General features: G+C 42.4%; 2 protein-coding genes across 5 annotated transcripts; one reads left to right on the forward strand and one right to left on the reverse strand.

Moving 5' to 3' along the window:
• Positions 1-2,693: 2,693 nt before the first annotated feature.
• Positions 2,694-11,428, forward strand: LOC120423159 (importin-9-like). Of its 4 annotated transcripts, XM_039586840.2 has the most exons (7): positions 2,694-2,950; positions 3,009-3,668; positions 3,726-3,884; positions 3,951-4,435; positions 4,508-4,525; positions 7,611-9,136; positions 10,896-11,428. In XM_039586840.2, exons 1-7 carry the CDS (start codon positions 2,827-2,829, stop codon positions 10,993-10,995), a joined length of 3,072 nt encoding a protein of 1,023 aa, XP_039442774.1. In that variant the 5' UTR covers positions 2,694-2,826; the 3' UTR covers positions 10,996-11,428. The 4 variants fall into 4 exon arrangements, with proteins under 4 accessions (XP_039442774.1, XP_052563255.1, XP_052563256.1 ...); XM_052707295.1 differs by having other exon boundaries at positions 3,933-4,435; positions 7,611-11,428; XM_052707296.1 differs by lacking the exon at positions 4,508-4,525 and having other exon boundaries at positions 2,695-2,950; positions 3,933-4,435; positions 7,611-11,428.
• On the reverse strand, positions 11,132-12,887 carry LOC120423158 (uncharacterized protein CG16817-like). Its single transcript, XM_039586839.2, has 4 exons — positions 12,726-12,887; positions 12,134-12,217; positions 11,820-12,079; positions 11,132-11,760 (listed from the first exon to the last, which is right to left on the reverse strand). Exons 1-4 carry the CDS (start codon positions 12,740-12,742, stop codon positions 11,609-11,611), a joined length of 513 nt encoding a protein of 170 aa, XP_039442773.1. The 5' UTR covers positions 12,743-12,887; the 3' UTR covers positions 11,132-11,608.
• Positions 12,888-13,427: the final 540 nt, after the last annotated feature.

The following is a 13,427-nucleotide window of genomic DNA, read 5'->3' on the forward strand; positions in this document are numbered from 1 at the left end:
ATGTTTAGAAGAATTTCGGTCTGTTCAAAGAGCAATGAGTTAAAATGTAATTGGCTTGCGACCGTATTGCCTAAAATTTGTGCTTATGATCGAGTTTCATGGGAAAATGGAGAAATATTAGAAATTAGTACAAAAAGAAGAAGAGTTGGGATGTTTAGAAGAAATTCGGTATGTTGAAAGAGCAATGAGTTGAGATGACTACCGTACTGCATCAATGCTTGCGATTGAGTTTCTTTGAAAATGAAGGAATATAAGAAATTAGTACAAATAGGACAAGTGTTGGGATGTTTGAAACAATTTCGGTCAAAGAACAATGAGTTGAGATGTAATTGGCTTGCTACCGTATTGCTTTAAATTCGTACCTATGATTACGTTTCTTGAGAAAATGGAGGAATATTAGAATTTAGTACAAATAGGTCAAGAGTCGGGATGTTTAGAAAATTTCGGTATGTTGAAAGAGCAATGAGTTGAGATGTAATTGGCTTACTACCGTACTGCTTCAAATTCGTGCTTATAATTGAGTTTCTTGGGAATATGGTGAAATATTGGAATTTAGTACAAATAGGACAAGTGTTGGGATGTTGGAAACAATTTCGGTCAAAGAGCAATGAGTTGAGATGTAATTGGCTTGCTACCGTATTGCCTTAAATTCGTGTTTATGATTGAGTTTCACGGGAAAATGGAGAAATATTAGAAATTAGTATAAAAAAAAAGAGTTGGGATGTTTAGACGAATTTCGGTCTGTTCAAAGAGCAATGAGTTGAGATGTAATTGGCTTGCGACCGTATTGCCTAAAATTTGTGCTTATGATCGAGTTTCATGGGAAAATGGAGAAATATTAGAAATTAGTACAAAAAGGAGAAGAGTTGGGATGTTTAGAAGAAATTCGGTATGTTGAAAGAGCAATGAGTTGAGATGACTACCGTACTGCATCAAAGCTTGCGATTGAGTTTCTTTGAAAATGAAGGAATATAAGAAATTAGTACAAATAGGACAAGTGTTGGGATGTTTGAAACAATTTCGGTCAAAGAACAATGAGTTGAGATGTAATTGGCTTGCTACCGTATTGCCTTAAATTCGTGTTTATGATTAAGTTTCTTGGGAAAATGGAGGAATATTAGAATTAAGTACAAATAGGACAAGAGTTGAGTTGTTTAAAAGAATTTCGGTCTGTTCAAAGAGCATTGAGTTGAGATGTAATTGGCTTGCTACCGTATTGCCTCATATTCGTGCTTATGATTGAGTTTCTTTGGAAAATTTAAAAATATACTTGTTTAGTAAAAGTTTTGTAAGTGTTGGAAATTTTTAATGAACAAAGAGCTAGAAGGTGATTATCTTAAACCTGTGTTTTGGCTGGTTGAAAGTTGTATTTTTTAGTTTTCAGTAAGATTTAATCATGATTTGATTTTCTATGCCATACTTTCTTTCATAATAGTTGGATTTTTTTTTCTCTACTTTAAAAAACACCTGCTTACGTACGTACAAATGATAGAAACACATAAAAAAAAAATGGATCACTAGATTGAAGAGTAGAGTAAAGCGAGATTGTAGGGATTGAACAGTGTCAATGGGAAAAATAACATAATTGAAAGAGAAACATTTAATCAATAACAATCAAACACAAAACCATTGAATTTAATTAAGCTTTCATCCTATGGAAAAGACCATATCCAATATCAACAACTATTAAACTCAATTTAAGGTAGATATATAAGTAGTTAAACTTGAGTAGTATCTTGGTTGTATCTAAGTTTGGGTTATCTGTTTTGAGCGTGTATGTTTCGGTTTTGACAACTGCGAGAGCTTGTGAAATCAGTCTTTCGACGGGTGCGAAAAGATAAACATGCGTGCGAGAGTGTTCAGGAAAAATTAATAGGAAAAACGGGATGTTCGTCGTGCTCCGTCACCACATGCGTTACGTAATAAAAGAATGCTCCCTTATTAACAATTAGGTTTTACAGGTTTTACACCGTGACGTCATTTGACAGCTCGTGTGCACTGTTTACAAGTCCATGTAAACAGTGCACTCCTTTCTAACCTCCAAATCGAGTCGGCGTAAAACCTAATTATCCCGACACCCAGTCCGACTTTTAATTTATTCCGACAATTCGACGGTAACATTTCAAAAGGCATCATGTACATTTTGACACTTTCTGGGTTATTGCATATTCTGAAAGTACTCCTAATAAGCTACCTCTCCACCAAATATGAGCAAAAGTTACTTCAGTAAAGTCTGTTTAATCATGATTTTAAATAAAGTAACATAAACAAAATCTTTGCCATCAGCAGACCCTGTTTATATAGCCCTGTCAACCTGTCAAACAAAAGACTACATGAACCTCGTGGCGAAAAAAAAGCAACATGAACAAAGCGCCATGTACATTCGGCGAAGAAAAACGAATCATAACAAAGCGTCCCCCTCAATGACAGCAGGGTGATATATACGTTGGTGATTTCAAAAGAAGTTATGTTTGTTTTTCTCAAATAAAATTATGGAAATAATGTTTTATAGAATTTGGATGATCAAGTATCAATAAAAGCAACGTTTTCCATCGTTTGTTGATTATTAGAACATCTTATTTTGCTTTTATATTAAAATGGGAATTGAAAATGGATGCTCAACATTTAAATGCGTTTTTCTCAAAACGCATGGTTTGTACATGATGCTTTTTGAAATGTTGGCGTCGAATTCCGACAAACTTAATTGTCAAACTCGCGAAATTTGCGCGTTCGCATGTTGTCAGAGTGCGGTGGAATGTGCGATTTCCCGGCGGTGATCCGTTTCTGACCATAAATTTGCAACTAAAATCTCCCCCCTCCTTCAAAATGGCCCAAAACGCCGACCTCATCAAGCAGGCCATGTTCGAGGAACTGCAAAAGATCCTGAACCCGAACGGAGAAATCCGCCGCAATGCCGAGGAGAGGTTAGCCCAGCTTAAGTACACGGAAGGTAAGCGGGAGTGTCCGGAACATGGTGGGACCCTATAATTATGACAATTTGGTTGTAGGATATGGCATCTATCTGGCGGAGATTACGATAAATCAAAGTTTGGACCTGGCCCTGCGGCAGCTGGCCTCCGTTATGTTGAAGCAGTACGTCGAGGATTGCTGGACCGTGGAGGAAAGTGAAGCCGATGCCGGAACAAACGGCACGCTGCTCGTGAACAATGAGGCCAAGACGGCGATTAAGACAATCCTGCCGCAGGGCTTGAATGACCCGAACAGCAAGATTCGGAGCGTTGTTGCGTACTCGATTTCGAACATTGCGTCGTACGATTGGCCAAACGACTGGCAGGAGCTGTTCGGAATCATCGTAAAATGCCTCAGCAGCGGGAACGAAAACTCCGTGCACGGTGCCATGAAGGTGCTGGTCGAGTTTACGTTGGATCTGGACGAGAAACAGATCGTGGATGTCGGTCCGATGATTCTTTCGGAAGTGTACCGGATCTTCGAAGCCCAGACGGTGTACAGCGTATCGACGCGGAGTTACGCCGTTGAAATTCTGCACTCTATGCTGCGGAGCATCACCACCCACATCGAGTCCAAGCAGGAGCAGGGCAACATTCTAAACGCCGTCCTCCCGGCGTTCATGCAAAAGATGATCGAAGGGTTGACGGTTCCAAACGGACCGTACAGCAGCTTCCAGCTAAAGACCAAGATTGTCAAAGGTGAGTATTTAAATCGTAAGAAAACCCGTCCATATTCACATTGTTTTGTCCTTTCAGTTCTCAAATACATGATTTCCGACATGTCCAAGTTCGCCAACCAGTATTTGGCGGCTATTCTGCCTCCAATTTGGCAGCTTCTAACGCAAATGGCCGACGTGTACATCAAGGTGATCGTGAACGAAACGGAGGAATCGCCCTTTGTGGACAACGGGGAAGGTAAGTCCCCCTTTGCGTACCACCCAGTTATTACCTTATTCAAAGCAGCTTCATTCCATATTCCAGGCGATGAAAATGAAGAGTTCATTTCGATGATTTTGCAGATTTTCGAATTTCTGCACACGATCATCGAAATTAAAAAGTACAAAGGTGCCATCACGAACGTCCTCACGGACCTCATTTACATCGTCATTCTGTACATGCAAATGACGGAGGAACAGGTGCAGAGCTGGCACGAGGATCCGGAAAAGTTTGTCGAGGACGAGGACGAGCAGGGCGTCGACTTTACGATCCGAACAACCGCGCTGGATGTGCTGCTGATGCTGGGCCAAGAGTACGACCAGAAGTTGCTGGCCAGCTTCTCGGAAGCGCTGGGCAAGCACATCACCGTGGCCGATGCCGACCGGAACGCCGGCCATCCGTACTGGTGGAAGCTGTACGAGGCGTCCATGCTGGCGGTGGGCTCGTTCAAGGAAATGATTGTCAAGAACGAGGACAAGTTCGATCTGGGCCAGTACATGAACCTGGTCAAAGGCATTATGGAGTATCAGGTATGTGATCTATCGGATTTTAAACATTGCTAATATTTGTCATCTAATGCCAATGTTTAAATTGTATATTAGCTGGCACAGGAGGAAAAAGTAAGCTATTTTTACGTTTGGAACTGCGTATTTTTGGGAGAATAGCCAGAGGCCGATTTACTTCAGCTGAGTGTTAGCAATCGAGCTGTCAAATCTGCAACATGGAGTTAAACTTACTGTAAAGTTGCTGTGAAGATTTCCATGACACTCCGAAAAGCTAAACTCCATGTTGCACACACTCTCACTTTTAATTTCTCGATAGAATGAAATTTAATTTGGACTGTCGTCCTTTTTCACCTCCGACTCCCCTATACAACGTCAACTCAGTCTACTGTGATCACTTTTAAAGCTAAGAACAATATTTTCCACCTTTGAAGTTTAAATGGGATTTAACACGTAAAATCGGTGCGTTTTGGGTTTTGCCCGTTTTGAGCCTCTGCATTTTTCAAAATCAACCCGAGCTCATAGTTCATGTTTCAGGGAACAACTTTGCCGAAGAGTGCGAAAAGATTTGCAAGCTGATGGTTGCCAGAAGAGCTTGAAGAAAAAGTTTAAGAGCTTTTTTATTTATTTATTTTTTTTTATTTTTTTTGAATAGGTCCTATAAACATATGAAAGACAATAGTTTATTGGACCTTAAAAAAAACTCTAGAAATTTTCTGCGCCGGTGTTATACATTCTGTAACATTCTTAATATTTTATGAGTTAAATCCCAATTAAACTTCAAAGTCAGGTCCTGTCGCAACTAATCAAGCTCATATTTGGGATTCGGCTTAGTACACGTAGAGGGGCCCTGAAATGCCCGCAAAATTCGACCATTTTGTTGCATCCTAAGAGCGAGTCCACGAACAGGGCATACCCCTTTGTATGGGGTCCAATCTGCCTGAAATTTTCAGGGGTTGTTTGTACATATAAAACTAGCATCTGGCCAAATTATGAGCACTCTAGGCTAACGGGAAGTGGGGCAAATCGGGACACAAAGTTTGAAGGTTCAAAAACGTCAAAAATCTTAAAAAGGCTATAACTTTGGCAAAATTCAATTTAATTTCAAAATTCAACATGCATCTGAAATGCAACAAAATGCAGGGTAGAGCATCCCAATTGGTCAAACCTAAAGGGAGTTATTGGCATTTTAGTGAAAAAATACCATAATGTTCAAACTCAAATAAAAAAGTGTTCCATCCAGATATCAGCTCGGTTCGATCTGCAGCTTGTAGGGGACATCTGGGACTACCATCTGAGACTAAGAACGCTTTGAGTAAGGCAGTTTAACATATTAAATAGACACTTTTACTGCCGTTCTAAGCATAATTGTCCCATGTCAGTTTTGGACGATTTTGACTTTATGACATTTTTAAGTTCAGTCTGATGTGTACTTTAAGAAAAACACATAAAATTTAGTACTTTGTTCGGAAACTCATTAAAAACAACACCAAGTCTGTTTGTCCCATCGTTAAACTTCTACGCATAATTGTCCCACCAAGTATTTTTTTTTTACACGGAATCATTAGTTTTACTTAGCATTATTTCTTGTTTACCTGTTGTATAGCAAGAGAATCACAAACAAGGGTGATAAACAGCTAACTGGGGCGATTTGGGACACATAGGGCGAATAGGAACCCACGGGACAATTATGCGTAGAAACACAGAAATCGGTCGAAAAATTTCAATCGCGTTTTTCTCAGTTGCACTTTTTTTGAACATGGGACAATTATGCGTAGAACGGCAGTTTCCTTTATTGAATTTTCTGGTTGTAAATTTTTGCTCGGGGGACCCCTTAGATTTATATATATGATAATTTTTTCATATTCGTGTTCCTGAGACAATTTTACATTAGAAACATGCATACAAATGTTTATTTTCATGCATTTTAACCCTTTAAAAAATGAAAGTTTAAAAAAATTGAGAAGCTGCTTTTTTCTGGTGTCATCTAGTATCCTTGGAAACGAACTTGATTTTCAATAAATGTGAATCGAAGATTTTTTTAACTTTTATTTTTTAAAGGGTTAAAATTGATGAAAACAAACATTTGTATGCATGTTTCTATTGTGAAATTGTCTCAGGAACACGAATATGATAAAATTATCACCAGAAAATGGGATCTAAGGGGTCCCCCGAGCAAAAATTTATAACCAAAAAATTCACTAAAAGTAAAAGTGTCTATTTAATATGTTAAACTGCCTTACCCAAAGCGTTCTTAGTCTCAGATGGTAGTCCCAGATGTCCCCTACAAGCTGCAGATCGAACCGAGCTGATATCTGGATGGAACACTTTTTTATTTGAGTTTGAACATTATGGTATTTTTTCACTAAAATGCCAATAACTCCCTTTAGGTTTGACCAATTGGGATGCTCTACCCTGCATTTTGTTGCATTTTTAAGCCCTTTCAGATGCATGTTGAATTTTGAAATTAAATTGAATTTTGCCAAAGTTATAGCCTTTTTAAGATTTTTGACGTTTTTGAACCTTCAAACTTTGTGTCCCGATTTGCCCCACTTCCCGTTGACCTAGAGTGCTCATATTTTGGCCAGATGCTAGTTTTATATGTATAAACAACCCCTGAAAATTTCAGGCAGATCGGTGAGGTCGATGCGAGATGGGTATGCTTTGCTCGTGGACTCGCTCCTAATATACTGCCCATGTTCGCATAAATGTCCCATATGCAAAAACAGCAAACTGAGAAAAACGCATTTGAAGTTTGTCCCACACATAAGGCTACGTGATAAGTTTTCGCGAAAAAACTGGATTTCCTCCTGATTTCGAGAACAAAAGATAGGATGTTATAGGCTCTTTTGAAAGAGCACACGATTTTGAACCAAACTGCATCAATAACTCAAAAGTGATGAAAATGCATATGGGACATTTATGCGATCATGGGCAGTATAGATGCCTCTGTGCTCTCTTATGCCAACTGGAGAGGAATCACAGCAAGCTTAGTACAAGAGAGCACGTGGGTTTGGTTAAAAGAAGCCCTTTTGTTTGCGTTTTTTTATTTTTTTTTTTTATTATAATACTGAAGGTGACAAGACTCATGCAAACATGTCAGGTTCTTCAAACAGTTCATAATCATAACTATTCACTATTCATAAGTTGACTATTCTGCAGCGTTAAAACAACAAATTCCATTTTCCCCTCCACCTTGTAGGCCTCCCCGTACCTGCTGGGTCGGTGCCTGTGGATCATCAGCCGGTACTGCGACTGCAACCTGTTCGACCAGCAAACGCTGCTGCAGGTGGTGAACATCATCATCAACAGCATGTCGCTGGACAAGCCGGTGGTGCTGCGACTGACCGCGGCCCGGTCCATCTACGGCTTTTGCACAATCCTGCGCGAGTGCAACGACGAACGGAAGCTGTGCCTGGTGCCGAAGCTGGAGCAGTTCTTCGAGTGTCTGATGCCGCTGTTTAGCCAGTCCCAGAACACGGTGCAGAGTTTGCTGCTGGAGACACTGACGGCGATCATCGCGTACGATCCAAACGTGACGGCGTCAATTTCCAGCAAGGTCGTGTCGCTGACGATCGCAATGTTTTTAAAGTATCACGACGATCGCGTCATTCTGGAGTCGGTGCAGGACATTTTGAAAATCCTCGCCCAGAATCCGTTCTGCTTGGTTCCGCTGCAGGAGAAGATTATTCCGACGCTGGTCAGCATTTTGAGTTCGGAGGGCGAGCAAACGGCCACGATGCACGACATTGCGCTGGACATTTTGGGCACGGTCGTCAAGTATTCGCGCGGACCGTTGAGCAGTTGTATGGTCGAGAGTGCCTTCCCGGCCGCGGTCCATTGCATTTTGCGAACGGAAGACGCTTCGGTTATGCAATCCGGCGGGGAGTGCTTGCGGGCTTTCCTGACCGTTGACGCCGAACAGATCTGCGGGTACAAGAACGGTGAAGGGTTGAACTACATCATGGAAGTCACGACGATGCTGCTGAATCCGATCAACACCGAATCGACGGCGGCGTTCATCGGTCGGCTTGTCGTGGTCATCATCACAAAGGTGGGAAACCTGCTAGGAGAAAACGTTGACCTGCTGCTGAAGGCGGTTCTCAGCAAAATGCAGCTGGTTCAATCGCTGCACGTGATCATGAGTTTGGTCATCATCTTTGCCCATCTCATTATTGTCCAGATGGACGCGGTGCTTAACTTTTTGAGCACCGTTCCGGGTCCAACCGGCGAACCGGCAATGTCGTTCGTGTTTGCCAACTGGCTCAGCCGGCAGCACATGTTCTACGGAGCGTACGAACGCAAAGTCTGCACGATGGCACTTTGCAAGCTGTTCGAGTACGGAGTGACCACAAAGGATGAACGGATCACGAGTGTCATGATCAAGGAAGCGGTCGTCAATGTGCAGCAGGGCAGGCGAACCCGATCGGCCACCGCCAGCGCCCAACAAGAGTGGGTCGATGTTCCGATTTTGTTGAAGATCTTCAAGCTGCTGCTCAACGAACTGAGCAATTTGAAGGAGTCGAAAGAGGCGCTCCAACAAAACGGGTCGGAATCGGACGAATCTGGCAGCGAGTCTGCGGAACCAAAGGGCGCAACCAACCTGTCGGCGATGATGCTTTTCGATGATGATGACGAGGAGGACGACGATCAGCAGATGATGATGCAGGAGCTGATGCAGAACCCGATCTTCCAGTGCGACATGCAGGAATATCTGGTCAAGTTTGTGCAGAGCTTCAGCTGCGACGAACACTGGGATTGAGAGGCAGCCATTTTGGCATCGGTCGCGTTTTTTTGTTGCCGCAAATAAATCGTTCGTTTTGCAGTGATTTTGATTGTTTTTAATATTGGAAAGTGTTAAATATCATAGATAAATTGGAAGTCCATTGAGAGATAGTGAAATTTTACGCGAATTTTCGGTTTTAGTCTGTTTTTGGGCAATTTTTACTTCGGCCAGGCGTTCTCTTATTTTGATTTCGATGCGGGCGTGTGTGTGTGTTTGTGCGCGGAAGTGAATTTTGTCGGATCGGAGAAAGAGAGCTGAGAAAAAGTTTGACAGCATCTCTCGTTGTGTTCATTTCTATCGGTGTGTCAGTGTCGTGGAAGAAAGGTCTGTGCTTTCAGACATACACTGGTTGGGTGTGTAGGTGAAGCAGCAGCATGAGAGGGGGCGGCTGGCCGGAGGCCGGATGTTGGACACGCGGACATCAACAAACCGGGAAGCCGGTCACAGGAGCGGCAAGCGGTCTCCGGAGTTTTCAGCAGCTTTGGTGAGCGCGTTTCTTGTTAGCTTCTCAAGTATGTGTGGGTGTGTATGAGGAGGAATGAATCATGAGTGAGAGCCACTTGAGGGTGACCACAGTTTGAAAATGTGAGTGCCACCCACTGATTGGGGAATTTTGACAATGAGCACGCTTGTCCGGAATTAGAAATTTTCTAATATTACTGGAAATATGAAAAAAATATGTGTATTGGTTTATGTGTGTATGAGAGTGTGGCTGAGTTTATTTGTACTTTATTTTCATATTTAGCTCAATGAATTATTTAAAGCCGCGTTAAATCTAAACAAATCGGTCGAGAATTAAAATATAATTTGGCAAATAATCGTCGTTTATATAGTTCACTGTTCCATATCTACTTAGGCATAATGTTTTGTTCTGATTTAGCAAATTCGGTTCGATTTGCAACGCGTTCTTGATTATTTTTCTGCTTTCGTTTGACAACTGTGCCGGAAGATTTATTCAATATACGTCGGATTTTGAAAAAGTATGTAGTCTTCGTCAAAAAGGTTTAATATGATCCTTTATTTCCACAGCCGGCTGTCTAATAGTGGATCATTAAAAATAAATTTCGCGTCGGGATAAAATTTAGAAAAAAAAAACACTCAACTAAATAAAAACTGTCTCAACATCTAGTTGCTTACCTTGAGAATAAATTTCAAATCGTTAAAACATAATAATTCCACACATTCACTAAACGGGAATTGTCTCAACAGCAGCATCCGATTGCTTGCCTTGAGAATAATATTTTATCCAATAATCTCATTTATGCCACTGGTCGTATCGCTTGCTTAGAGCGACTCCCAGACCTTTACCCTACACAAATACCAACTCCACGCGACGCTTACGCAGCCCTGTTGTTTAAATTCGATCAAATTTGGTCAAACGGTCAATTTGGTCGAGTTCCACAATAGGGTTGGGAAAAAGAGCCTGCGGTTTCGCTACCTTTTTCTAAGTAAGTCAAGCATCAACATTTCCCGTGCTCCAAATCCTTTTTCCTCTCCCGGTGAATGGTGGAGATGGGAGCGGCCGGCAATGGATGGCTTTCATGGTGCTGCCTGTCCTGTTCGGGTAGAATTGGTTTTAATTCCCTTTAATCATTTTCTAAGCAACCTGGGCCGGACAATCATCACATATACATGACGAAATCCAGTCTGCAACCCGCTAAGATCACCATCTCCATGCGAATGCGAATGCGAATGCGAATGCGAAAGCTTCAGCTGCGACGAACACTTTCGGGTGTTTTTGGAAAAGCTGGAAGACGCGGAGAAGCTGATCCTGAAAGGATTCGGTATCAACGTAGCATAAGCCGAAAAGTGAGTGCTTTTAACATTGAATGTTTTTATCAGAAGCCAGTGAAGTCGCGTAAACGCGAATAAAATCATGTTACTCTTTGAAACACTTTTTTTTGTGTGGAGGTTTGAAAGTTGAGAAACAACAATGCTATTGTTCGTATGTTTATTTTCATTCTAATCGATAAAACGGAAAATAAACGAATGCAAATGCTCGAACGAATAAAAAACTGCAAGATTCGAAACGGATCTTCTTTTTCTCCTTTCTACTGTTCCATTTTGAATGCGCGTTTGAAGGCGGCTCTTTCCAAGTTTCACCCACCTCTTTATTAATTCTTGGCCCTAGTAGTAATAGTAGTGTAGTAATTTAATGAATTCCACTCCTTAACCGCCTAGTTTTGTTGTTTTGTTTTATGTTCTGCGTTTTATGCTGTTTCTTATCCCTCTTACGTCTTAAATAAAAGTTTGACAATTCAATGGTTATGTTTTGACTGTTGTCTTCTGTTTCTCTCGCTGCCCTACCGCCACCGCCACCGCCGTCGCTCGCAATCGAAACGAAGGAACGCAAATTTCGCACCGAACAGGGAGCCCCGGACGAACGGGCGGTAGAGTTTTTGTTCTGGCGCCGCTTACTTCTTCTCTTCGTCCTTGTCCTCCGTTAAGCCCGGCATCGCCTCGTCGTCCGAGTCATCCTGGTCCTCGTCGAGGTCGTCGAACGAAAGCTTGTTGTCGTTTGCCGTTCGCAGCATATCGTCCAGCGACATTGCGTTATCGCCTTCCTCTGGAAAATTAAATAAAATCGTTAGCAAGGTTCGTCTTACTTCATCAATATTCACTCACCTCTTTCATCGTCCGAACCCTCATCCTTCCACCGGTTGAAGTCAACTTTGAGCCAGTGCGGTTTGGTTTTGTCGTTCGTTAGCTTTGGCCAGTACGACGCCTTCGTGTCCGCCTTCGAGATGACGAACTCGATGCACCGGCTGGTGTTTTTGCTAATGATCTTGTCCGGGTTGATTTTGCTGTAGAAGTTGATCGTCACCTCGTGCGTCTTCTTTTCCGGCAGCCCGACGCCCTTGAAGTACATCGTGTCCTCTGTAAACCTGCAACACCGGAAACGATTAGAAAACGCAAAACAAAAACAAAGCTCGACTCACTTGAAGTCCGGATTAGGGCACTCCACGTTCAACGTCAAGTAAAGCACGTCGTTTCGCTGGGCCCAAACAGCAGGCGGCGGGGTACTGGAAATGGAAAGACAAAAATAACAGATAATCAAAGCAACTCGTTACTAGGACGGCCTGCCTAGATTGTAAAAACACCATTTCCCTTTTGTAACTAATTTGCAATCACAAACAGCACAAACACAGCTTTCTAGATCATTCTGGATGTTTTCTTGTTTGTTAAAGGTTATGAGCACGGTTGTCTCATGGAAACGAACAGAGGCAACTTTTGCTCGGAGCAGCCTCATCGAACCGAACAATAAAACCACTCCGCAAGAAACAAGAAGACTGCGAGGGGCGTGTTCCGCCCTTTTAATCCGCCACCCAAACACAACCGGAAGCACACCGCCCCTACCGAGCCGATAACCCGGCGGAAATGATTTCCGTCTCTCGCAGCAGCAGCACGCAGCAAATGCCGACTAGGATCGATAAAAATGGACGCCGCAAAAACACGCGAGTTTCGGTGTCGGTCACTAGGAGCGGCTTGAGGCCGGCGTTTTTCGCACTTTTTCCCGCAAATCATACTTACACAATTTCCGTAGACATGATTAAATCTAGGGTTGCAGCAATTTCTTAACAAAGACTACCGAATTTTCCGGGATTTTCCACCAGTCCCAGCAGCAAACGAGCTCGTAACTCAACGCGTAACTTCTTCGCACTGTCTTTTTTGGGCTGAAAAGGAAAAAAAGAGCACTTGCCGGCAGGGATGCCAGATAGGTTTTGTTTAAATATCTGCGCAATCATGGTTGATAAGTCTGTGAACGCAGCGTGTTAGAGAAAGTTTAGATAAAGACTGGGCAAGAAGGGTCACAAAATGTTCACTGTAAGGGAAAAGGTAACGGATAATCGCTCATTTCAAATTGGCAGCAGCGGCGGCAAAAGTAGGCAAGAGAGGGTGAAAAGCCCCAATACACTCAACCCTCGGTGGACGAAACGAACTGTCACTTTTTACAGGGCGCTCACGCACACTATTAAAACAAACGTTTGGTAGTATGTGTGAACTCCGTATAAAAGGGGTGTCAAACTAAAAAGTGTAAATCTCTCACTCTCCTTTGTTCTGCTGTTTCTTGCCCCTTTTACTGGAGCTTCGTGCTGACCGTTAACAGTGCGAAAAAACATCCGAATTATTTTCGAGCTTTACTGCCCATGTTCGCATAAATGTCCCATATGCAAAAACAGCAAACTGAGAAAAACGCAAGGCAACTTTGTCCCACACATAAGGCTACGTGTT

The sequence above is a fragment of the Culex pipiens genome, chromosome 2 (assembly GCF_016801865.2).
Source record: "Culex pipiens pallens isolate TS chromosome 2, TS_CPP_V2, whole genome shotgun sequence".
NCBI classification, from domain to species: domain Eukaryota; kingdom Metazoa; phylum Arthropoda; class Insecta; order Diptera; family Culicidae; genus Culex; species Culex pipiens.

Bases quoted from the DNA above. Each gene is read 5' to 3' on its own strand.
- LOC120423159 (XM_039586840.2), top strand. From the start codon at position 2,827: ATGGCCCAAAACGCCGACCTCATCAAGCAGGCCATGTTCGAGGAACTG. The intron at 2,951-3,008 runs GTAAGCGGGAGT...ATTTGGTTGTAG, and splicing joins CCAGCTTAAGTACACGGAAG to GATATGGCATCTATCTGGCG. The intron at 9,137-10,895 runs GCAGAGCTTCAG...CGAATGCGAATG, and splicing joins GAATATCTGGTCAAGTTTGT to CGAAAGCTTCAGCTGCGACG.
- LOC120423158 (XM_039586839.2), bottom strand. The intron at 12,080-12,133 runs GTGAGTCGAGCT...CCGGTGTTGCAG, and splicing joins TGCCCTAATCCGGACTTCAA to GTTTACAGAGGACACGATGT. The intron at 11,761-11,819 runs GTGAGTGAATAT...TTAATTTTCCAG, and splicing joins GGGTTCGGACGATGAAAGAG to AGGAAGGCGATAACGCAATG.